Source organism: Staurois parvus, unplaced genomic scaffold (assembly GCF_062004578.1).
Source record: "Staurois parvus isolate SC_StPar_1 unplaced genomic scaffold, SC_StPar_1.0 ptg000388l, whole genome shotgun sequence".
Classification (NCBI taxonomy): Eukaryota; Metazoa; Chordata; class Amphibia; order Anura; family Ranidae; genus Staurois; species Staurois parvus.
The window spans coordinates 933,088-957,976 of NW_028318184.1; the positions used below are offsets into that span (position 1 = coordinate 933,088).

The 24,889-nt window shown below is 40.4% G+C and overlaps 1 protein-coding gene across 1 annotated transcript in view; it reads left to right on the forward strand.

Moving 5' to 3' along the window:
• The window catches only part of LOC149455748 (adhesion G protein-coupled receptor F3-like), a 51,119-nt gene that overhangs the window by 13,474 nt on the left and 12,756 nt on the right, over positions 1 to 24,889 (forward strand). The window contains exons 5-12 of the mRNA XM_089685874.1: positions 2,466 to 2,569; positions 8,156 to 8,214; positions 8,304 to 8,434; positions 9,575 to 9,802; positions 13,409 to 13,630; positions 15,153 to 15,284; positions 18,020 to 18,219; positions 21,394 to 21,576. Coding sequence (XP_089542000.1) covers positions 2,466 to 2,569; positions 8,156 to 8,214; positions 8,304 to 8,434; positions 9,575 to 9,802; positions 13,409 to 13,630; positions 15,153 to 15,284; positions 18,020 to 18,219; positions 21,394 to 21,576 — 1,259 coding nt within the window. The remainder of the gene's footprint in view (positions 1 to 2,465; positions 2,570 to 8,155; positions 8,215 to 8,303; positions 8,435 to 9,574; positions 9,803 to 13,408; positions 13,631 to 15,152; positions 15,285 to 18,019; positions 18,220 to 21,393; positions 21,577 to 24,889) is intronic.

The following is a 24,889-nucleotide window of genomic DNA, read 5'->3' on the forward strand; positions in this document are numbered from 1 at the left end:
AGCAGTCAGGCAGCTCCACTGCCACAGATCGCTTCCACAGCCCCCAGTTCCGGTGCTCCCCCACAAGTCAGCTCCCACCATGGTGGATGCCGGTGGGTGGAGGGGAGAGAGGAGAGCAGATGAGCATCTTCTCCCCTCCCCTTGTTTGTGTGACCTGGAAGGTGACGTCTGCGTTGTCACTTCCGGGTCACGGCTGTCACTTTCTTGGCTAGAATAGCTGGGGGAAAGATGGATTGCAATGCGGTTTGCAGTTCATCTAATGAAGCTCAGAGGACACAGGCAGGGTCTTTTAGACTCTGCATGTCTCAAAAAAGAGAACCTGTCACCAAAACAAATCATCACATACAGGACTCTGTGTGCTCTATGTGATGAAAAAAAAGTAAAAAAAAAGTAAAAATTATTTTTTTTGGTATAAAAAATAAAGTTACACACAAGCACATAACATCCCCCCCAAAAAAAAAATTTGAGGCTCCCCCACTCCCACATATACACAGGCATGAACGTAAACGCATACATCAGGGAACCTACGTGTGAAAATATTGATTACGATATGCGTTACATATCGCTGTGCATGCCGGAATGAGAGCAATAATTTTAATGCCAGACCTCCTATGTAACACTAAACTGATGACCTGTAGGGGCTTTTGAAGTGTCGCCTATAGAAAATATAGGGTACTGAAGTTTGATACAATTTCATAGGCGCACACAAATTTAAGGTTTCACATACTAGGTTTCTATTTACTCGGCACAACCTCGTCTTTTATATTTTACCAAAATTGTGGGTAATTTATTGTGTCTTTTTGCCCTAAAATTCACTTTTGTGTGATTTTCACTGAAATTTTAGGTTTCTGAAACCTTATGATTTCATGTAACATAACAATACAATACAACATAACATACAATAACAGATCAGCACTGCTCCAATCCTGCAGTATCAGTCTCCCAGGTTTACACTCTGTATTCAGGTGCTGGCAGAGGCAGAACACATCTCGTTCCAAAATATATGTCAAGCAGCACATTGCAGTCAACTCCAGTGTAAGGTAAATGAAAAACTCAACTTCAACTCAGATCAACTCAGATCCCAGCCCATTGGTCATGCCCCTCTGACATGTTTCACCCACATTGGGCTTAGTCATAGAGGACCTCTACGATTAAGCCAAATGGGGTGTTTTTCATTTACCTGGCATCAGAGTTGAATACAGTGTGCAGTGGCACCTGCATTCCATATTGGATTTGGTACTTGATCAGATTATCATACAGGAACCTTTAGTTGTACTTTAATGACTGAATGAAATCAGCAAAATACTTGAATGACACGCAAAATGGGCATGAGTTGGTTAAAATAAAAATGGTTGTTACAAATAAATGTACAACACCAAGGCATCTATAGAACTGCTCACAGCAAACATGTTCAAACCAGCCAGAGGACATACTACTACCATCTCACCCCCCTTGACCACTGTGTATAGGCAAACAGAGTGTAAACCCCCAAAGAACTGGGAGCTGTTAAATATTGGAAAAAAAAAACCTAGACAAGGAAAGATGGTGGACATAAGGGGTGCATTGGGGGGCGTTCCAGAGCAATGTCTTTATATTATTGCCATACTTACAAGAATGTTCTCTCTCTCTAGGGGTGCCAGTTGGGTGAATGTTGATATAAAGTGTTTTTGATGCTTTCTGATTCATTTCCCCCCCTCTTTTTTTCAATTAAAATAGGGACATGTGCTTTCTGGTGCATTTTTGATGCATTTTACCGTGTTCCAGTACAGTTCTGTGCAGGAAAAACGCAGCCTGCTCTACTTTTTTTGTTTTTCAGCTAAAAGCACTGATGTGAACTATGACATTGGCAACCATATAACCTACTTTTTGTGCATTTTGGATTCAGAAAAAAGCACACTGAAACACATGTAGTGTGAACTGGCCCTAAAAGATTATCCAGTGTACCCGTACCTTGTACGATTTTTTATGGGTTAGTTCTTCCATTAAGCCTTTCGCTGCCAGAGCATTCTTTTGCACACATGCTTCAAAAATCATTTTAGGCCTGAAAATTACACAAAACTTCCAAAACAGTATATATATTTTCTGAAAGCAGAGGACTTCACTGGCAGGCTCAATAGATATTTGTGGAATTTTGCAGTGGGGCTAAGAAAACTATAAGTGTAGACAGACTTAGAATTAGGTTCCGTGACAAATATATTTTTTATTCGGAGGCCATAGTTCTAATTTAAACAGTTTCCTTGCTGTATCTGGAGGTCCATGACAAACCTGACTGTTATTAAGAATCAGTACATCACTACAAGTTACACAAATTCTAATACAACATACTACAAAAGGGAAATTACAAAGAAGTGAGGGGTCAACAATAAGATGCAGGGTTCAAGGAGGGCTTAGAAGATATGGGAAATGATGTGTAAGGTTTCCACACTCAAATATGTTAAAAAAAGTGTGCTTCCCTCTCTTTCCAGTTGACATTAATGGATTACTTACCATGAATGAAACATTTACAACAGATCTACTAGATTCAAGCTCTCCAAAGTACCAAGCCATGGAGTCCAATATAACACTGGCTGTAAGTATTAAATTCTGAGAAGTTAAATAAAGCAAACATTTAACAAACCTCTCCCCAACCCCCTTCCCTAGGCCAATTCTGACATTTCTCTCCTACATGTAAAAATCATACTTTTTTTGCTAGAAAGTTACTCAGAACCCCTAAACATTATATATGAGGGACGTTCAAGTCAAACTAGGATTTTTAATTTTACAGGTATAAAAAAGATGCTGGTGTGGCAGTATTACACGCAGTAGTAAATGGCAAGTGTGTCTTATTACTGATAGGCGGCGCACATGTTGCAGGCCAGTCCAGGGACCATTAATCAAGATGGCAGACAACAGTGTTAGTGCGTGCATGGAACAGCATGTGGTGATGAAGTTTCTTGTAAACGAAGGTGTAAAACCCGCGGATGTCTACAGAAAACTTCAAGCACAGTGATGAGACGCTCAGCTGCAGTAAGACATTTGAATGATGTAAACTTTTCAAATATGGCCCTACAGCTGTCAATGAAAATCTCAGCCGTGCTGGTTCCCAGCCCACAGCAGTCATTCCTGTGAACATTCAGATGTGAAATTGCACAAGAGATGAATCTTTCTGTGGGACTGATGAACACAATGATGATGAAGTAAAGCAGGCTGTCCTAGGATGGTTCAGGCGTACTGACAAATCTTCTTATGCCGAACCTTTCCAGGCATTAGTTAAACACTGGGATAAGTGTATACATGTTACAAGGGAGTATGTTGAAAAATAAACGCAGTTTCCACTCCTTGAAATTTGTTCCTTTATTATATAAACTGAAAAGTCCTGGTTTGACTTGAACACCCCTGGTATATTTTAAGCAGAGGCCCTAGAGTATAAAATGGTGGGTGCTGCAATTTTTCTTGTCACACTGTATTTACACAGCAATTTTTCAAACACAATTTTTTGAAAAAAATACACTTTATTGAATTTTAATGAAAAAAACACAATATATAACCCAATTTTGGTCAAATATAAGAGATTATGTTATGCTGAGTAAATAGGTACCTAACATGCTATGCTTTCAAATTGCACACACTAGTGGAACCACAGTACTTCTCAGTAGGTGATGCTTTAAAAATTTCAACAGGTTACCAGTTTAGAGTTAAAGAGGAGGTCAAGCGCTAGAAATATTGTTCTTGCTATAACGTTCGTGGTGATACCTCACATGTGTGGTGTGAACACCTTTTACATATGTGGGTGCATATGATCACTTTTATTCCTATCACAAGAAATGTAAACATCCCTTGTGATAGAAATAAGGCATGGCAGATCCTCTAGGGTCAATAAGGCCTCAGATATCTCCTCTACCTTTGAAAGCATGAAATTAAAAAAACTACATTGATCTCTGCTTTCCAGGGAAAAAAATGGCAGTGTTTACATCTGCCAGAACAGGAAGTGACATCATGCCTTTGCTTCCGGCTTCCCAGGACCATAGAGATTGCTGGGGACCATCCGGTCCATGGCCAGCTCTATGATGACCCAATGGCACCTCAGGGCTGGATACCGGGCTTCCCGATCACATGGAAGAGCCTAAGGAGGAGCCAGTGGGCTCCAGGAGGAGGGTATAAAAGAAGCTCAGTACATGTCTGGCACATGCTCATACTTTTGGGCATGGGAATAATTCTGAGCAAAAGCTCAATGCAAAACAGGCATTTTCACACCCACGCAAATGTATTAGCATTTGCAGAACTCATATGCACATGTGCATGTACACGCACACACGTAAGGGCACTGGTGCCAAATGCCCTATTTAAGCTGGACGCTGACATGGATGGATTGCTGAGTGGTCTTCAGATAGTTCCTGCTTTATCTGAGCCTTGACCTGCCATACCTGCTTACCTACAGTTGCAAGAAAAAGTATGTGAACCTCTTGGGATTATGTGGAGTTTTGCATGAATTGGGCATAAAATGTTCTCTGAATGTCATCTAAGTCACAACAATAGAAGAACACAGTCTGCTGAACATAATACTACACAAACATTAGATGTTGCCATGGTTTAATTGCACATAACATGTAAACATTCACAGTGCAGGGAGGAAAAAGTATGTGAGGCCCTAGCTTAATGACTTCTCCCAGAGCTAATTGGAGCCAGGAGTGAGCCAACCTTGACTCCAATCAGTGTGATGATATTGGATGTGTTGCTGACAGCTGTCCTGCCTTTAAAAAACACACACCTGTTTTGGGTTTACTGGTTTCAAGAAGCACTGTCTGATGTGAACCATGCCTCGCAGAAAAGAGCTCTCAGAAGATTTACGATCAAGAATTGTTGACTTGCATGAAGCTGGAAAGGGTTACAAAAGTATCTCCAAAAGCCTTGATGTTCAGGTGTCCACGGTAAGACAGACTGTCTACAAATGGAGAAAGTTTAGCACTGTTGCTACTCTCCCTAGGCATGGTCGTCCTGTAAAAATGACTGCAAGAGCACAGCGCAGAATGCTGCATGAGGTAAAGAAGAATCCCAGAGTGTCAGCTAAAGACCTACAGAAATCTCTGGCACATGCTAACATTTTTGTTGACACATCTACAATAAGGAAAACATTAAACAAGAATGGAGTACATGGGAGGACACCACGGAGGAAGCCATTGCTGTCCAAAAAGAATATTGCAGCATGTTTGAAGTTTGCAAAAGAGCACCTGGATGTTCCACAGCACTACTGGCAAAATATACTGTGGACAGATGAAACCAAGATTGAGTTGTTTGGGAAGAACACACAACACTATGTGTGGAGAAAAAAAGGCACAGCACACCAACATCAAAACCTCATCCCCACTGTAAAACATGGCGGAGGGAGCATCATGGTTTGGGGCTGCTTTGCTGCCTCAGGGCCTGGACGGATTGTTGTCATTGATGGGAAAATGAATTCCAGAGTTTATCAAGACATTTTGCAGGAAAACGTATGACCATCTGTCCGCCAACTGAAGCTCCGCAGAGGATGGGTGATGCAGCAGGACAATGACCCAAAGCATACAAGTAATTCAACAAAACAATGGCTGCAACAGCACAGAATACACCTTCTGGAGTGGCCCAGTCAGAGTCCTGACCTCAACCCGATTGAAATGCTGTGGCATGACCTTAAGAGAGCGATTCACACCAGACATCCCAAGAATATTGCTACACTGAAACAGTTTTGTGAAGAGGAGTGATCCAAAATTACTCCAGATCGTTGTGCAGGTCTGATCTGCAACTACAGGAAACGTTTGGTTGAGGTTATTGCTGCCAAAGGACGGTCAACCAGTTATTAAGTCCAAAGGTTCACATACTTTTTCCTCCCTGCACTGTGAATGTTTACATGTTATGTGCAATTAAACCATGGCAACATCTAATGTTTGTGTAGTATTATGTTCAGCAGACTGTGTTCTTCTATTGTTGTGACTTAGATGACATTCAGAGCACATTTTATGCCCAATTCATGCAAAACTCCATGTAATCCCAAGAGGTTCACATACTTTTTCTTGCAACTGTATGTAAGACTCGACTTTCCCCTGACCTGTCCTTGGATTTCTGCCTGCCTATTTTGACCTCGGCTCCTGTACTGTGTTCCTGTGCCTAACTGCCCAGCTGTGTACTGATCCTGGCTTGTGTCCTGCCTGATGTTCCTGTGCCTCGCTTCCCACCTGTTGATGACCTTTTGGCTTGTGTCCTGGCTATACACCTGTCTGCCAAGCCAGTGTCACCGTTTTCCAATTTCTGGTCCTGCCTGGTGATATACAGTCATCTGCTTCCTGCAAACCCCAGCTGGCGCTGCCTGCTACACCGGCCCTCGTGCCACTCTGAGTCTCTACACTCTCTGTCATCACTGTTGGACAAGAGGTGCAAGAGAAGCCCCCTCTCCAGTCTGATCTTTACCAGGTACATGACAGGGGGACATCCCCTCCTGCTTCCTGTAAAAACAATCCAGTGGCTAATCAGCTGCTAGAACAGCTTTTACATTTAAGGGAATCACTGGCTGAAAAAAAAAGATACCGTGATGATGCCTATAGCTGCAGGCATCATCCCAATATCTCCACTTCAAGTCCAGGACGTCATGTGACGTTCTACAGGTGGGAAGTAGTTAAATATGTCAAAAGAAGGCTGAACTGTGGGCAAACGGCTAAATGAACATTTGAAATACACATATAGGATATATATCTGATGCCAGAATTGTGTGGATAGGCACCAACATCCCTTGGATCAATAGATACAAACACAGTTTCTTCTAGTTATGTGACTTTAAAGGTGCCAAGAATTGTACCAAAGTTTACTCTATTAGTAAAGTTCAACTTTAATTATAAATCAGTTAAAACAAATGTGGTTTGAACTTGGTACGATACATTTTACAAGTATATTACATAGTATGGATACATGAAACTTATTTCCATGTGTTTCACAGCTAAAGTAGAAGGTAAATCCCAGACTGGAATTTGATGTGGATGGTGGTCCCCAGGCCCATGATGCCAGTCCGGGATTAATCCTCTATATTAAATTAAGGTATTTAAAGATATATGTGTTAAAAGCATGTGTATATAGTTAGAAATTGTTCAAACAGAATTCTGACTGTATCTTATAGTTTCACAAAACCTGAGCAAGTGGGAGTGTATACCAATGACAGATAAATGCAGTTCTCTGCTATAGTGCGAACCCGCCCTGCATGTCCCTGCCTTTCTATTTATGGCAGCTGAGCTCCTGTACATAGAAATTAATGGAATGTAACTTTCTGGCATTCCATTAATGTTTAGAAAAAAAGAGAGACTGAGCCTTGCATTATAAAACACAAGGCACCGCTCCTCAGCTTCGAACACGTAAGGTTGCGTGAACCTGCCCTAATGAAAACAAAATGTTTAAATGGCCATTATTGCCTAGAGGTGGAGGGGCAGTTGAACCAGAAAATTGATCAAACATTATCTTCTTATTCATTAAACTAACATAAAGTTAAAGGGCATTTTAACCAAAATTCTGGGCATGCTAGCAAAAGTTCCACTTTAAATTCTTTTCCCTGACAAATGAACTTTACATACTTGCTAATTAAACTTCAAATTTTTTTTGTAATAATCCATAGCTAGTACAACACTCAATATAATCAATAGCAGTAAGGACTTTAAGAGAAAGAAGGTAAAATCCAATTAGGATACCCCAAAATTACAGTAGCATTTTAGCATCAGTTTCATGTTTTCCCAAATAAAACTCCTAGTCAAGGTCTTAGCTCTAGGTATTGGCCTCAGAAGGGGCATGGATCCCAAGAACACTGCCAGAATCCTTTGCTGCAACATTCCTGCTCCTTACAAACCTGAGCCAACCATTAACCCCCTTCTTACTGCCCAATCAAATCACTTTCTCTTGAGCACATTCTAAAATCATCCTTTTTCAAGATAGTGGTTCTTTATTAAAGAAAATGCAACAAACAACAAAGGACAAACAATTGTACTAAAAGTACTGCTTGGACCTTGAAGAAGGGGACATACCCCGAAAGCTTGTCCTCAAAATTGTATGTTAGTGCAAATAAAAAAAGTATCACGTCAGTGCTCAATTGTTTCTACTAAATGGATAAAAACTGGTTTTGAACAAGAGAGTTGCTTTTATAATCATTACGTGTTCTTTTTATCAGCTTCTACATGCTTACACGAAGAATTGCAATCCATTGTCTGTGGCGATGCTTGGCTTCAGGTAACAAACCATGTATTGAAAAGCTTTTCCTATGCAAAAATTGAGTAACAAATAACCTGCATGCTAAAGACATCTGTGCTTATATCAAGTCCAGGAAGTGTGATAGCCAGTTACAGGATGTTGGTGTCGAGTCCAGTTTCCTCAACGCAACTTGCGTCCAGCAATGCTTTGGTATCTCAGTCTCTCTCCAGTGTCATATCATTACAGATATCAACAGCAGGTAATAATTTTTTTTCATGGAATGCTTCGCTTTTGCTCCTAACTTTCCTATTTGCACACTTTACAAAGTAAATTTTATTTTATTGTATTTCAGCTTCTGAATGAAAATATTGTTGGTTAGTGTGTTCAAACTGCTTTTGGTTATTGAATTATGTTTTTACTGTATTCTTCAGATGTTTAAAGCAAATATTAACAAGACCAAATTAGGGTTTTTGAGGTGACGTAGCACTACTCCCTGAAGATCCGCTTAGTTTGATGGCTCTACCACGACTTCTTACCCTGCTCAGTCCCCACCAACACACCCGGTTGTAGGTTACTCACACCTGCGTAACTTAAGTGTTAATATTCTACGCTTGTATGATAGCACACAGTAAATAGACCACAAGCAACTTAAGAATTAATAAGATGAATATTTTATTGAGGGGTAAGCAAATGCAATGCATAGATCAAATCAACAGGTCAACAGAATACGTTAGAGTAAATGATGGGCAGTTCAGCCTCACCTATGGCCATTAACTTATGCCGCAATAAGGCTATGTCTCATTACACTAATTCACACAATATCAGTAAGAATAGCATCAACCGTGAAATCATGAATGGCATAAAAGAAAGCTCACTGTAATTCTTAGCAATAGTTTCTCAAACAGCGTTCCTGTATGCATACAGCCAAAATAGAAGGTGTTTGTATGTGTACTGACATAGATGTACCCCTGGTGTTGTCTAAAGTATCTGGCGCCTAATTGTGGAAGTTAGCTGGCTTTCACTGGGGCCCTTCTGTAAGGTGGTGCACATGTAGCTGTTCTCAAAAGATAACTAATGGGCTGTTAAGTAAGGATCTGTCTCTATTGCATTAGCTGAAGGTGGTAAGGGATTAAACTCTGTAGTTCCGCACATCAATTCTGGCATGTAACAAGTCTGAAACCATACGCTTGGTGGTCATTTGACCCAGCAGTCTCAGCCCTCATGATTGGCTCCTCACGATGAGATCCTAGAGATCAGTTCTCTTTGAGGCGGGCACATCATATCAGAGAGTTAAGGGAGATTTTGGTGCTCTCAAAAAGAGCTGAGAAGAAAAAAGAAAGGCAAAGAGAGAAAACATTAAAATAAACCTAACATATTGGATTGCTCTTACATTTTGCAGGAATGGTGACTATTGAGCCCATGCAATTGGAAGTGAAATTTGGTGACCACATCCAGCTGGTCTGCCAGATAAATGAAACCATGACATCCGTGAACTGGACACTCGTTGCCAATAATGTCACCAATCCTTTGTTTGCTGGCGGAGATAATGTGGATGTGTCAACTCAGCAACTGTCCAGCTCAACTGTCTCTGTCCTTACAATCGGTCATGCCGATCAGTGGTGGAAAGGTCAGTGTTGTTGATGTCTAAAGTTCAAGCACACAAAGGATCTAAGGAAGGTTATGGGACAAGAGGCTGTGCAGTTTACAGCTACATGTAATTAATGTGTATATTACCGAAAAAACAAAAATGTTAATATATTCTTACCAATCCTTAGATGTAATGGCTGCCTTAGTTTCTTTTCCTTTATTTTCACTTGGCTAACCTGCAAATTACACATATCCTGTTCCATCATGTCTACATTTTTTTCCATTAAATCTATGGAGAGCCATAGTTGTCAAAAGAGTTGCACTTCAAACATGTCTGCCTTTGTTTATCTTCTGGTCATGGTGGATTAATGGGACCAGGACTGCTATTAGAATTCACAGGGCCCTGCACAGCCTATCGGACAATATATGGCAATAGATAATATTCTTGCTAAAAATACAGTAAAATTATTATTAGCAGACACAAACACAATATAACTTCCAAACACCTGCAATATCTGAAGGGTTAAACTGTATTGCGTTAATAAATAAAGCACTGTGCGTGAATGAGGCTTGATGGCCTTTACAGTGTGAATCAGCCTTTTCTTTTTATGTGGCTAGAGCTGTGTGTTGACAACCTGTGTTACTCTGTGGGGACTAAGGTGGTTATACGAACACAGCTAAAAATTTTAATTTCACAGACACGTGGGTGCTGGTATACAGCCCCGAACACAGACAGTGTGCATTCGGGGCTATTCACCTCTACACTTGTCCAATTAGGACCTGTGGCTGCGTTCATGCAGCCACTGCATCCCTATAGAGCAGGGGTAGGCAACTCCCAGCATTAGTGCCAGAGGTGGCACGCGCCAGCATCAAGGACGGCATCCAAAGGAGTCCTGGGAGATCCACCTGATCTGGCATGTAAAAATACAAACATTGGGGTGATCTGAAGGGTGAAGGTGCAGGCATTGGTGTGAGCTGAGATGTGAAGGTGCAGGAATTTGGGTGATCTGAGGTGTGAAGGTACAGGAATTTGGGTGATCTGAGATGTGAAGGTGCAGGAATGTGGGTGATCTGAGGTCTGAAGGTACAGGAATTTGGGTGATCTGAGGTGTGAAGGTGCAGGAATTTGGGTGATCTGAGGTCTGGAGATGCAGGAATTGGAGCTGATCTGAAGTGTGAAGATGCAGGAATTGGAGCTGATCTGAGGTCTGGAGGTGCAGGAATTTTGGCTGTCTGGGGTGTGAAAGTGCAAGAATTGGGGTGATCTGAGGTGTAAAGGTGCACGAATTGGGGCTGAGCTGGGGCTTGAAAGTGCAGAAGCTGGAGCTGATCTGAGGCCTGAGAAAACATGAATTGGGCCTGATCTGGGGTGCAAAAGTGCAGGCTTTTGAGTGGTCGGAGGTGTGAAGCTGCAAGAATTGGCATGATCTGAGGTGTGAAGGTACAGGAATGAGGGCTGATTTAGGGTCCGAAGGCTCAGCGATTGGTTTGATCTGAGAGAACTTTATCACTATCACCTCACTTCACTTCATCTCCAACTGTATATTTTGCAGAAGTCCTCAGTTAACAAATTAAAGTGTCACTTAACCCACAACAGTAAAATCAGTCTGTATATGCAGTAAAGCATGCTTGTTATACTCACTGTGGAACCTAAGGGGTTAAGCCTCTGCATTGTATTTCATCCTGTCTTCTCTGATCCTCCCCTTCTTCCAGTGTCCCCCTCTTATCTCCTGTGGAGTCACTCTGCACATGCTCAGTTTGGTGTGTATTGCTAGAGAGGTTTTTTTTCTTGGGGAAGTGCATGGGATCAGCACAGGGCCAATTAGCACTGTTCAGACAGAGGTCAGGGGTTCTTCATCTTCCTACAGCAGAATGAAAACTCCTACAAGCTTTAACCAGTGCTCTGCTGGACACTGATAGAAGTCACAAGACTGCTCTAACTGATGATAAGAAAAGGTATTTTTTTTTATATTATAAATATTTATTAATTAATAAAAATGAATAAGAAAAGGTATTTAGTAGTTTATATTTACTAAAATAATTGCATTTCCATGTTCACAAACACAGGACATTTCAGCTCTAGTACATGCTACCAGAATTACTGAGGAGGAAAGTGGAGTAGACGTCCAACCACATTGTGGCAGTACGATGTACAATTCCTCAGTTTGTCACCCTTCATACTGAATTGTGTAGTAGCACTCACTAGGAGTAATGCCTGTCTTGTTAGATACAGTATGTTTCTGTAATCAGGAGACTGATTTGCCACCAGCAATAGTCATGCTGGCCAAGGGCCCCTCCCACCATTGTACTGCAACATGATCAAGATTGGATGCACAAAAACAACGTGGAGGAACGCCGCAGTCGTGGTTACTCATATTCTTCTGGCCCAAGGCGCAACTCTGGTAATAAAGAAATGTCACACGTTCAGCCTTTTTAAACTTTTTACTGTAGCAGGAACAGAATGTACAATTCTTTGCCAAAATACAACTTCGCCTCTGCCTTTTACTCCTAACATCAGTAGAATTGTATAGTTCAAGCTTAATTTAAACATAGGGTTGCTGACCAGTTTCTCACTGTAGTCCTCTTTAGGTTGAGTACTCCAACAGAGCCTACCTCGAAGGGTTTGCTTTCTGAGACTACAAGCTTACATAGTAGCATACCAGGGTTAGCCTCTTCCCATCATCCTCTGCCCCAAGCTCTTCAGTACTAGAATATAAGGGATTCATTTAGCCCCACTCGCAGTTTCCACCCAAGGGAGGGGTCTCCCTAAATGGGGTACTAACCCCTACCTATATGCCATTTAGGTGAAATATTTGATAAGCTTGTACCTGCAGTCTGAACTGGCAGCAAAAAAAAATAGCAGTCAGTTTGTATACATGCTGAACTTGGTATGGATCAATAACCTTGAATCATTTGATATTTTAAATCTTACTAACTCCTGCAGGTCATCTCAGTTAAAAGCTGTTTTTCTGCTGCTGCTTGGCTTGATTGCACAAAACACGTTATGGGTTCACTGTCAAAATTCAGAAACTTAACAAACAGTATTTACTGTAATTTTAATCTGATACCGCACAAAGCTATATTCACCGTTCTTGCAAAGACTTACAAGTAATGCTCACTTCACCAGAATATCTCTAGGTACCAGCATAAGGAAGTTCATGGTTTCAGCATATACTTGACATGTATTTAAATCTAATCTTATATAGTATACACACCTCATTTATTAAAGCTAGGTTTTTGCTCACCTTCTCTTCATAATATATTCACCAATGATTGAATATCATGGTAATTGTAGTTCTGTATATGTGGTGCATGCATGCTTCAACTTGCACATAGTAAACATTGGAAAAGTGGCACATTGGGTCTGCACCAGTTGTATGTGTTGCACAGGAACAGTTAGATGGGAATGCATGCTCAGTTAGACAACCAATCGTGTGGAAAATCCAGCTTTTATACTGGGCTACCAAAAGTAATCCTTAAAAAGGAAGCCTGTTTCTCATGATAGTTTAATATTAATCCCAAGGTATGGATTAGATGCTTCAAAACCTTTATTTGTTATATAAACGCAAAGGTGTCAACTTAATGCTCCCTTTCAGATAATGAATGATAAGTCATTAGCAGAAGCTTATGGTTTGGTTTGTTCCAGGGAAATATTACTGCCAATTCTCCAATGATAGCCTGGTACATATAGCAACGGCAGAAGTCAACATCACCCTCCTTCCATTGGCGATCTCCATCAACCCATTACAGAAGAGTCTAACCTCTCAGGACACATCCAAGCTACAATTAGAATGCTGTGTGCCCTATGACGGAGAGAACTATAATGTCACCTGGACGTATGACAAGTTAACATTGGCAGCAACATCTGGTTAGTGATATGTCTATTGTGTGGTTTTATTCAAAAATTCACCCCACAAAAGAATGTGTGTGAAGACTCCTAATTCATAACATCATGGGTGGAGAATGACAACATCATCACTCTTCATCCATGATTAATTAGCTCTGCATACATTTATAGAAAGTACACTCTAGTTTGAAGCCTAGAGGAAGGGAAATTCCTGATTAAAATAGCCTACATGACTTAAGAGAAGCCTACATGAGAGGAGGAGATCAGCCACAATTAACCAAAGGAGAAATATCAAATAGAGCCAGCAGGTATCCAGTTTAAATTCATCTTTAATGAACAACATCATGACAAGATGTCCTGGCCAACTTATTTTATTGGTTGAGTAGTTCTTTACTTGAAGAGGCTCAACTATTTCCTTTGTGAAAGAATTGTATCCCCATCATTGCTATATTGATCCTTGGGCTGAGCTATTGATTCATCCATGAGTAAATTTAGAAAAAAAGCCTTTCTATACATTCTGTACTTTTATTTTAATTATAATTTCTTTTTCTCAGTTTTTGAAGCTCATAAGCAGGTTTTTCGGTAACCAGCCAACTTTAGGATCTTGGCTAAAGTATAACTAAAGGTAAAACTTTTTTTAGTTTTGGACAGAGTGGAGAGGGATTAGAACATATGTCAGGTTTTTATTGCCTTATGTGCCCCCATTAGGAAGATTTGCCCTCTCTATTCGTTCTGGATTTTCCACAGAAAAGTAGTAGATGGGGAATCTTCCAATAGGGATATTAGTTCTGGTAACCAGGGGGCCCCAAGGCAATCCCTTAATTTCCAGGGAATTCCTCCCACTTCCTGCTTTTGATATGGAATGGGAAATTAAGATAAATCTACCCAATGGGACACAGATGTTAAAAAAAAAATCTGACAGGGGTTGTAACCCTCCATTACTCTATCCAAAATAAAAAATAAATATTTGCCTATAGTTTTGCTTTATGTATCCGTGCCTGTGCTAAGGAGGAGGGTGGGCACATAAGGATCCTCATTTAATTTATAACTTTGCCATGTAAGGAAGTATTCCTCAAATAGGAGGCATCGCGGGATGTGATTGTTTGGAATTTAATTTGCTTCATGTGATTGAGTCATTTTAGGTGTAAGTGGTGTTACTCTTTTTGTGCCTCTGAAGTCTTATGATGCAGGTTGGTGTGAAGTTTTTCTAGTTCATGTGCTCATATTCCATTCCAATCATATCCCTAGGGTTAATTCACAATTACAGATGTTATAGCTGGGAATTTTTTTTTAGTTCAGAAAAATATATTTGTTGAATAATACAGCAAAGTGCATGCTATGTAGTTTGTTTCCAGTGTTGCTGAGATTTGGGGCAATTTTGGAGTACACAGAAGCTTGATAAATTGCCTATATGCAACTTTTAAAAACATTGCTCATTGCTTGATAATTGATTGGTTGAACATACTGGTTTCAAATGTTCCAACTACGAACTGACCTATTAATATGAATTTTCTGAGGTTAAAAACTTCTTTTTTTTTGACAGCTAGAAGGACAGACTTGAACTGTTACACATTGTCTCCTCCACGCCCTACTAATGACACTAACTACACCTGTACATTTATGAACAAGGCTGGCCAGCAAAAATCAAATGTGATTCCTGTAACTGTAATACAAGGTATGCACACTAAATGTACACGGAGCAACATAAAGTACCATATTGATGGATCAGTAAAAAACAAAAAAGATAGACTGAACTACCCCAAAATTACCAAGACAGGCCAAGGAGATCAAATAAATTCTGTACTGACAAGCAAATATACAAAAGACAAAATCATTTTTCAGTTTTTTTTTTTTAGTCAAATAGTTGTCTGTTCAAATGGTTTTAAAGGGTTTCACAGATGCACAATATACAATGCCAAAATACATCACAAAAATATGTAAGTAAAAAAGAATAATGCACACTTATGGATTAACAAGAGAGAGTTAGAGGCCATACACAAATACTATCTGTACATCTGAACAGGCAAATGCTGGGACTCAGGAACAGTTGGGGAGGCCTTGAAAAGAAAAATATGTAACAAAGTTACATAGTTAGTCTGGCTGAAAAAAGACAACAGTCCATCCAGTTCAACCATAAAAAAAAAAAAAAAGTTATAATCCTATACCCACAGTTGATCCAGAGAAAGGCAAAAAAACCCCAGCAAAGCATGATTCAATTTCCTCCTGCTGGGAAATAAATTCCTTCCTGATCCCCCAAGAAGCAATTGGATATTCCCTGGATCAACGTTACCTATAAATGTTAGTATCCAGTTATATTCTGTGTATCCAAGAAAGAATCCAGGCCTTTTTTAAAGCAATGCACTGAGCTGGCCAGAACCAACTCTTGAGGGAATCTATTCCACATTTTCACAGCTCTAACTGTGAAGAAACCTTTTTGTGTTTGGAGATTAAATTTCTTTTCCTCAAGACGTAAAGAGTGCCCCCTTGTCCTCTGTGATGACCTCAGGGTGAATAGCTCTACACCGAGTTCAATGTACAAATCATTAGTAATACCTCATCTGGAATATGCAGTTTAGTTTGGGGCACCAATTCACAAAAAGAACATTGGGGAACTGGAGAAAGTACAGAGAAAGCCAACTAAACTGATACGAGGCATGGAGGAGATCAGCTATGAGGAAAGATGAATTTATTCTCACTGATGAATTTATACATGTTGATCATATCCTCCCTTAATCTCCTCTTCTTAAGAGAGAATAAATTCAGTTCCTCTAATCTTTCCTCATAGCTGAGCTCCTCCATGCCTCTTATCAGTTTGGTTGCCCTTCTCTGTACTTTCTCTAGTTCCCCAATGTTCTTTTTGTGAATTTGTGCACAACACTGAACTGCATATTCCAGGTGAGGTGTTACTAATGATTTGTACAGGGGTAATATGATATTTCTCTTTCTGGAGTCTATACCTCTTTTAATACAAGAGAGGATTTTGTTCGCTTTAGAAACCGTAACAAAGCACAAAATCTGAAGATAGCTCTACCTTAAACATTTAGAGAAGTGCCCAATGACATGCCTATAGCTTAAAGCAGGAGGAGGCATTAAACAAGGAGGTCCCAAAATTTTGTAGTATCACTATACGCCCGCCAACAAGTCCAGGTCATGTGAATTTTTCGGGGTCCACCCTATCTTCTGCCACCAAAATTTCCATCGCCAACATGTCAGTGAAAACCTGGGCCAACTCCAGGAGCGAGGAAGGAGAGGTAATCATACATTGATGAGTGGTGGCAACTCTGGCTATATAATTTTTTTTGTTTTAATGTTTTATTGGACTTTTCAAAGTAAGTATAAAGCAGGTTATCTGTAATAACAAAACAAGAAATCCAGATGCTGCATATATGTCTAAGAAAGCCTTGGTTTTCAGGTTATTATTGGGCTTCAGTTTGAGATGTTTATAAGTCATTAAGCTGTTGATAGCTATAGTTGGGTGAATACTGTATATTTTACCAAGGGTTTCCAAATATGGAAGTATTTAGAATAGCCATCTTACCCAACATTTGTCAGTTTTTCATAAATTATGTGTCTGCAAAGAGCAAATTTATGTTCTCTTTCTGTTCTCCAATCCCGTCACCCTTACAGAAATTGAGAGGAATAGTATTACACAAACTATAGGACCATTAAGTGCTAATGTGCCAACATTCCATACTGAATACTACAAAGACAAAAACGAATCATTAGCAACTTTAAATGCACTTACTGTATATATCTATAAAATATATCTTTATTACTAAACATGAAAAAATTTTAAAAACAACAATCATGGCTTCTTATACTTTAGAACATATTGTTCTTGTTATGTATAATACACAGTTTTATCAGTGCTCAATTCAGCATACAAATGCATTTCATAGATGTCTTGCAGTCACTATTATATGTTTCATTTATCAGTGAACCAACGCGTTTTAACGCGTATCCTCTTAAGCGGTGTTTGTAATAATTCATATAGTCAAAGGACAAAAACCCATGACAGCCACGTACACTAAAAACTGCAGACAGATTCATCCATTGGGTACACATGGAACACCAATAGATCCATCGGCTAAGAAAAGGTCACAAGAGTTGCAGACGGCATTAACTGAAGGACACTTCCATGGCTTTCCTTCAGTGTGCCAACAGCATTCTCATTTCCTGCAACATGCGCAGCATTCATTGTACAAGTACGCACATTCACTTTTCATTTAGTGATAAAGCAACAAATATTATTTGGGTTTTGGAAGGAAACCCACTCAAAATATGGGGAGAATAAGCTAACTGCATGCAACTACTTTACGTAGAAATGAAGCCACTTAGCCAACATGCAGGTATGTGATAGTACAGTATAGCAATACAGCAGTGATGGATATGTTTTTTTTTCTACCCTAGCAAAAGATATATATTGCAGCATCAGTTTGATAGATGGTGTTACTTGGAACGTGACAAGAGGAGGAATGTCTGCTTCTGCTACCTGTCCTCTGGGAAAATCAGGATTTAAAACCCGAGATTGCTCGGCAGATGGAGTGTGGCTCGCTGTGAAGGATAACTGTATTAGCCAGCAACTACAGACTGCGCTAAGCAGTGTTCAGGTAACACGTCCTAGTGGCTGACCTACAGCTCTTACATGAAATGGGATTATCCACTTCAAGTCCGAACACTTAACCCCTACCAGTCCAGGCCAATTTTCAGCTTTCAGTGCTATCACACTTTGAATGACAATTGCGCGGTCATGCAACACTGTACCCATATGAATTTTTAGCATTTTTTTGAGACAGATAAAACTTTATTTTGGTGGTATTTATTCACCACTGGGATTTTTATTTTTTGCTATATAAATTAAAAAGTCCAAACATTTTGAAAAATAGTGCTTTTCTTATAAAAATTTGCAAATAAATATTCTTTCTTCATAAATCTTGGCCAAAATGTATTCAGTTATCTTTTTAGTAAAAAAAATATAACCCAAGTTAGTTTATAACCAAAAATTATAATTTTTCAAATTTGTTTTTTACATTTTTATTAAATTTTTTTCTATTATTATTTATGGGTTTTATTTTTTTATACATACTGTCACCCTAGCAGTACAGTGTCACTATAGTGACACTGTACTACTTGTGGGGGGTGATGAAGATTTTTTTTTTTCTTTTTTACACTGATTGCTTTTACACCCATAAAGGCTGTAAAAACAATAATTTATCCTTCTCTCTGGCAGCATTCTTGCAGCCATTGAGAAATACTGTGAGAGCTTGTCACATGGTACAAGGCTGCTGTGAATAGCCTTGTACCATGTGACCTCTGTGTTCATTCACAGATTTCACAAGTAGTAAGCAATGATGTCAGAAGTGACATCTTGTTTACTACTATTCATGTGATCACGGATTGTCCAATCAGTGATCACATGATCAGGACCTCACACAAAGGTCCCGCACAGAGAGGAAGCAAGCACAGGCTGTAAATGCGGGCGCCGTTTATGAACGGCAACCTGCTCCTGCACTGTTCCCGTCCGGCTCATGTACATAAATGGTGTTACGTGGTTAAGAAACATATGACACACCCTGTAGGAATAAGCTGAAATATTTTGTCAAATTTGATTTGTCCGTGGAAGAAAAAACTCTCAGTTTTGCTCATTGAGCACTTGGCAAAATTTGCTAAAAAAGGAAAAAAAAATCTACTTTTTTTATTTAAAGGGTGTGTCTGTAGGGTGGTTTATTTTAAATATATATATATATATATATATATATATATATATATATATATATATTGCATTATGAGGACTTTATTTGTGCGCTCTCACTTTAAAGGTTTTAGTTAACATTTTTTTCAATTGTCTTTTGTTTTTTTTGTTAAGAATAATGTAAAATAATGAAGATAACAAGGGAAAATTTTTGGCACAAGAACAAGTCCAGGATATTTGAAAGGAGCTCCTGTAACTATCAAGAGCTGTTTAAAGCCAACTGAACATGTAAAGGATACGTTCTCCTTTGGGAACATGTTTCATGGGGGAAGAGCACTCATAAAGTCTAGGTAACATTAAAAGGAAAAAATAATAAAAAACAGAAAAAGAATAAAATGAAAAAAAAAGGGGGGAACAGAAAAGATGACACGGTCATTGCCAATAGGAGGGGGGGTCCCCTGTAAAAAAAAAAAAAAAGAAAAGAGAAAAGTGTTAGAAGGGCAAATGTGATGAAGAGAGGAAAGGTAGGGAATATCTGCCACAGGGATTAGGTGACTACGGTTCTGCCCTCTCAAACTCAGGGGGAGTAGTAACGAACTACCAGATTAGAGTTGGAGCAGCCTTGTGGTGAAATGGGAGACTGGTCGATAGCTGAGCCAGGGCTGCCAATTTGAGAGAAATTTATCATGTTTGTCCTCAAGCACCACTGTTAATTTTTTGTTAATGAAGAATCCCTGAATTCTGAACTTAACTTCCTCGAAATTTAGAGATGGTAATGTCCATGCTTTGTTGCAATAAAATAGAACTAAGTGAGAATGTGGGACAGTTGCGCAACATTCTTGAGTGATCTATGGAGGAGGGCTTCAATTGGATTTTTGCGGATATTAAATTGTGTGACTGAATGGATCATATTGTACACTCTGGACCATAAGCAGTGAGCTACCAGGCAGGACCACCAAACATGGAACATAGCCCCTTCGGCCTTGAAGCTTCGGAAGCATAACAAGCTATAGCTAGGGACGTATTTTGCTATGCGCACTGGAGTAAAATACCATCTGGTGAGTACTTTGGATGAATTTTCTAAAGTTTGTATATCCCCCGGAGCATTTAAAAATTTCCTGCCAGATCAGCGCCTAATCAGCTATAGTCAAGGACTCTCGCAAGTCCCAAGCCCAATCAGTGCAATATGAATGCAAGGGTTCAGAAGAGTGGCCTTGAATGGAGGCATAGATCAAGGACAGTGTACCCTTCATTGGAGCCGTCAACTTACAGATGGATTCAAAACCCATAAGAGACTTCGACGAAGCAAGGTTTCAGACTAGGGGTGCAAGGAAATTAAGCAGTTGTAAGTAGCAGAAGATTTAATTGGGAGGAATATAGTGATTTTCTCCAAACTGTCAAAGTGTGGAGGCCCTTCACAGTCAGCATAGAGTGTACTATCACAAAAACATGAGAAATCCAAAATGAGAAAGCAGGTATATTCGTTACCCCCGGAGGGAGCAAAGTGCATTCAAACGGTTTTAATAACGGCAAATGAGGGGACAGCAAGCCCACTGAGTATTTACAGGTGTCCAAAATTCCCAGGGTGTGGGCTAAAGCTGGATTAAGAGGTTTTGGTTGTGAAGCTGGCAGGAGCCAGGAGAACAGGATACTTTTTCATACAAGTACATGGCACCGCAGGCACATATCAGGAATTTGAAATGTTGAGTTTACGTATGCTTTAACCCTATTTCTGCCATCCCAAAACTACTATGGTGGCTTTACTGGCATGTAAACAAACTCATGGCCACAACAGCATCTGAGGGTTTGTTTACATTTCTTCAGCCGACCTTGGCCTTTCACGCAGAAGTGATTTGGGTGGATTTAAATCACTGGTAACAGATAAACATGTTTGTAATGTGCAACTACTAACAATAAAATTTGCAACTGCCATAATTTTATTCTACAGGGCTTCTGCTTTCAGACAATATGCAGTGTTTTGGGGGTTTAGATATGTTTAATGTGAAACAAATGCATATTTCAGTAAGTAAGCTGAATAAATAATGATCTGAATGAATAATTATTTATTTTTTTTTTTTTTTGCACTTTACAGACCCTGGAACAAGGTCTAGGAAGTGCTCAGGTTAAAGTTCCTGATATTATCCAACAGATGTCCAATAGCAGTGGGACTTTTGTTAACAATACAGCAGAGGTGTCAGCAGTAGTGAACATCTTGGGATCCATGTCTAATATAGCAGCCGCCCAGAACAGCACATTTGACGCAAGTGTTGTCACGGTAATTGGTCAATTTTACTATGAAATGTGTCATATTAGCAGACATGACTGTTCAGTAGGAGGAATCAGTACATTTTGTCTTGATGGTCCTAAAGGATAAGTTCAGCTTTACAAAAAAATTAATAAATGCACATTTTTTTGCAGGTAAGAAAATATGCATTTTTTTTTGTTAGGAGACTGTAAAGCATTGTGCCCACAATCCGCAGATCGTGGGTGTAATGACATGGTCCTGCAGACTGTCTGTGATGTTCTCACAGATACAGGCAGGAAGCTACAATCTGATAGGAAGGTCAATTAACTACCTAGAGTGCCCAACAGCACACTCTCAACTTGTTCATTGAGAACTACAAATTGACAGCTGCAAAGGCAATCGGTACTTGTCTCTTTCACATTCACAGAACAATGATGCGAGAAGATATCCCACTCGCTGTCAAAACAGGGGATCGGGAAGGGGGGGGGTGCGGAGGCTGGTGCATCTGTAACATGTTACAGCCTGAATATGGGTGTAACATGTAACATGCTACAAAAAGTGAACTTATCGTTTAAAGTGATTGTAAACCCTTGCCTTGTAAAAAAAACTCATTCAGGCTAAAATAGTAATGAAAGGCAACACATTTTTGTATAGATATAAAAAGCATTAAAAATACCTTTTTTTCCCCCATTTTTATTATAAGTGATAACATATCCTTTGTTCTCATACATAAGGGCTAGGGGAGGAGAAACAAAAGAACACTGATCTTCAAAGTGAAAGGCTGTGCAGGGGAAGGGGATGTCAGGATAAATCTGATCATTGGAGGAGAGCACAGTAAGTTCCCTGCACAGCTAGAAAACTGACCACTCTCATATCAGGAATATGAAATGTTGGGTTTACATATTCTTTAATGCATTCTTAATGTATTTTGGAGGGATTGGGGAGGACATAATAAAGTATGCACAGCATATTTGTACATTATGACACATTTACCTCTGGGTGTGCTCTCCTGCAGTGCTCTGGGGCCCAAGTTATCTGAAGCCACTTTCTCCCCACTGGTGCCATGTCCCTGTCTTCTTTCAGGTCTGCCATCTCCTTGCTCAGTCCATTGAGCAGTCAATGATGGTACAACTGCCATGCATGTGTACTAGAGTTACACTATTTTAACACTTGGCTCCATTCCTGGTGTCAGGTAGATGCCTTGACAGTACACTTATATTCATAAGTGACATATTCAATGCCTTGTTTGCCTCAGCGAGGCAAACAAGGCATTTGCCTAGGGTGGCCGCCCCCTGGAAGAAATGGCACAAGCTGCAGGGATGGGGACCTAGTGAAGTACTGCCAGTGATCCTCCAAGCTGCTCACTGCTGGAGCGTGGCCAACTGCTTCTTTTAAGGTTAGTAGTTTAATCAGGCAGTTTGGGGGTTGCTGGTTTGGGGGAGAGCGGTGTTTCCGCCAAGGGGGTGGGGTGGGTTGGGGTTTGAGGTGGGGGCGGTTGTTGGATTGAGGACTGAAAACCAAGGCTATGGTTGGCTGAATGCTCATTGGGCAGAGTTTGACTTAGGCGGGTCCAGTTGGATGCCTGCTTGGCTCTCTCTCTCTCTCACCTCTTGAATCTGCTAGCTCAGTGCTCCTTTGCCTCTCCTGTCTCCTGAGTTCCATCCAGCCATCACATGAACACCACATGCCTCTAACAGCTGATCACTCTGCCCCCTGACAACTGGAGATGTGACTAATGAGGTGAGGTAAGGGTGGGGGGTTCTCTGCCCTGCACTAGGAGCCAGGGATCTGTCGGTGTAAAACAGCAGTAAGTAAATTTGGTGTGTGGGGACACTGAGAGTTCCTGTTATGGTGATCAGGAATAACCATTATGTGTGCAGTGTTTAGCAGGCAATATACAGGGATAGGAGAACAGACATAGGGTGATGTACCCTCTGACATCTTCATTCTCCTTTACTATGTTCGCAGTCTCTGACCGTCTCCTGTAGTATGTCCATCATCTCTGCCCCTCTCCTGTAGTATGTCTGCAGTCTCTGACCACCTCCTGTAGTATGTCCGCTGTCCCTGACCACCTCCTGTAGTATGTCCGCTGTCCCTGACCATCTCCTGTAGTATGTCCATCATCTCTGACCATCTCCTGTAGTATGTCCTCAGTCTCTGACCGTCTCCTGTAGTATGTCCGCAGTCTCTGACCACCTCCTGTAGTATGTCCGCTGTCTCTGACCATCTCCTGTAGTATGTCTGTAGTCTCTGACCATCTCCTGTATTATGTCGGCCGTCTCTGACCGTCTCCTGTAGTATGTCTGGAGTAATGATGTGCTGTAACCTCTAGCAACCAATCATTGAGCGGTAATAAGCAGTAACCTATAGCAACCTATCAGTGAACAGTAAGGATGTGTAGTAACCTCTAGCAACCAGTGAGTTTATGTTTATGTTTATATTACTAAATTTTTTTTCAGATAAGTCTATGTGTGTGTGTGTTTGTTTTTGCTGATGTTGGGGTGGGGAACAATATTTCATGGGGGGGGCAAGAAAATGGTTGCCCAGGGTCTAATCAATATTAAAGAAGGCCCTGTCTGAAAGTTGTGCTGCCACCCGTGGATGGGGGGTTGGGGGGGGGAATGGTGCCCTATTTCATTGTTGCCTAGGGCAGCACAATGAGTTAATACACCACTGGGTACACTGTACTGCGTGTATGTTCAATCAGTGTACATATTTGAAAAATGTGCTCTCTAGTGAGTAAACTAATTTTTGCAGAAGAGACTATACATTTCCTTCCACCAAAAGACCCTACCTGCCAGCAAAATGTAGTTTTTTAGGCTTACAACCACTTTTTTTTAATTAGATCATTTTATTGTAAAACATATTTTCCACCCAAATAAACATCACAGGTTGTTCCTTCCATAGTAAACAAGTATGAAAAGACAGAAAAATGTACGGTGTGTAGCCAGGTACATGGCTAAGAATGGAGAGTGAGAGAAACACTGGCTGCAGCTGCTCTCTGTAGATATTGCTTTGAGGTGCTGAGCAGGAAGACTTCAATAGACTGAGTCAGTCAGCACTGCAGGGACTCTGCCTTGGTGCTCAAAAGCTTTTGAACTACATACCCCAAAGAGGAGATTGCCAGGTGGAGGGGCAAGAGCTGTAATTTTCCGGACTGTACTGGGATTAACCTCCTTTTGCCATGAGGGAGACCAGAGAGTGCACATCACTGTCCAATGTGCACCATCACTGCTGCATATCAGAGGCCTGGCCGGGATCTGCAGTGCTGAGTTGGGAGATACCGATAGCCAAAGTCACCTGGGCAGTACAGAAAGTGGACTAATCACTGTGTATGACTAGA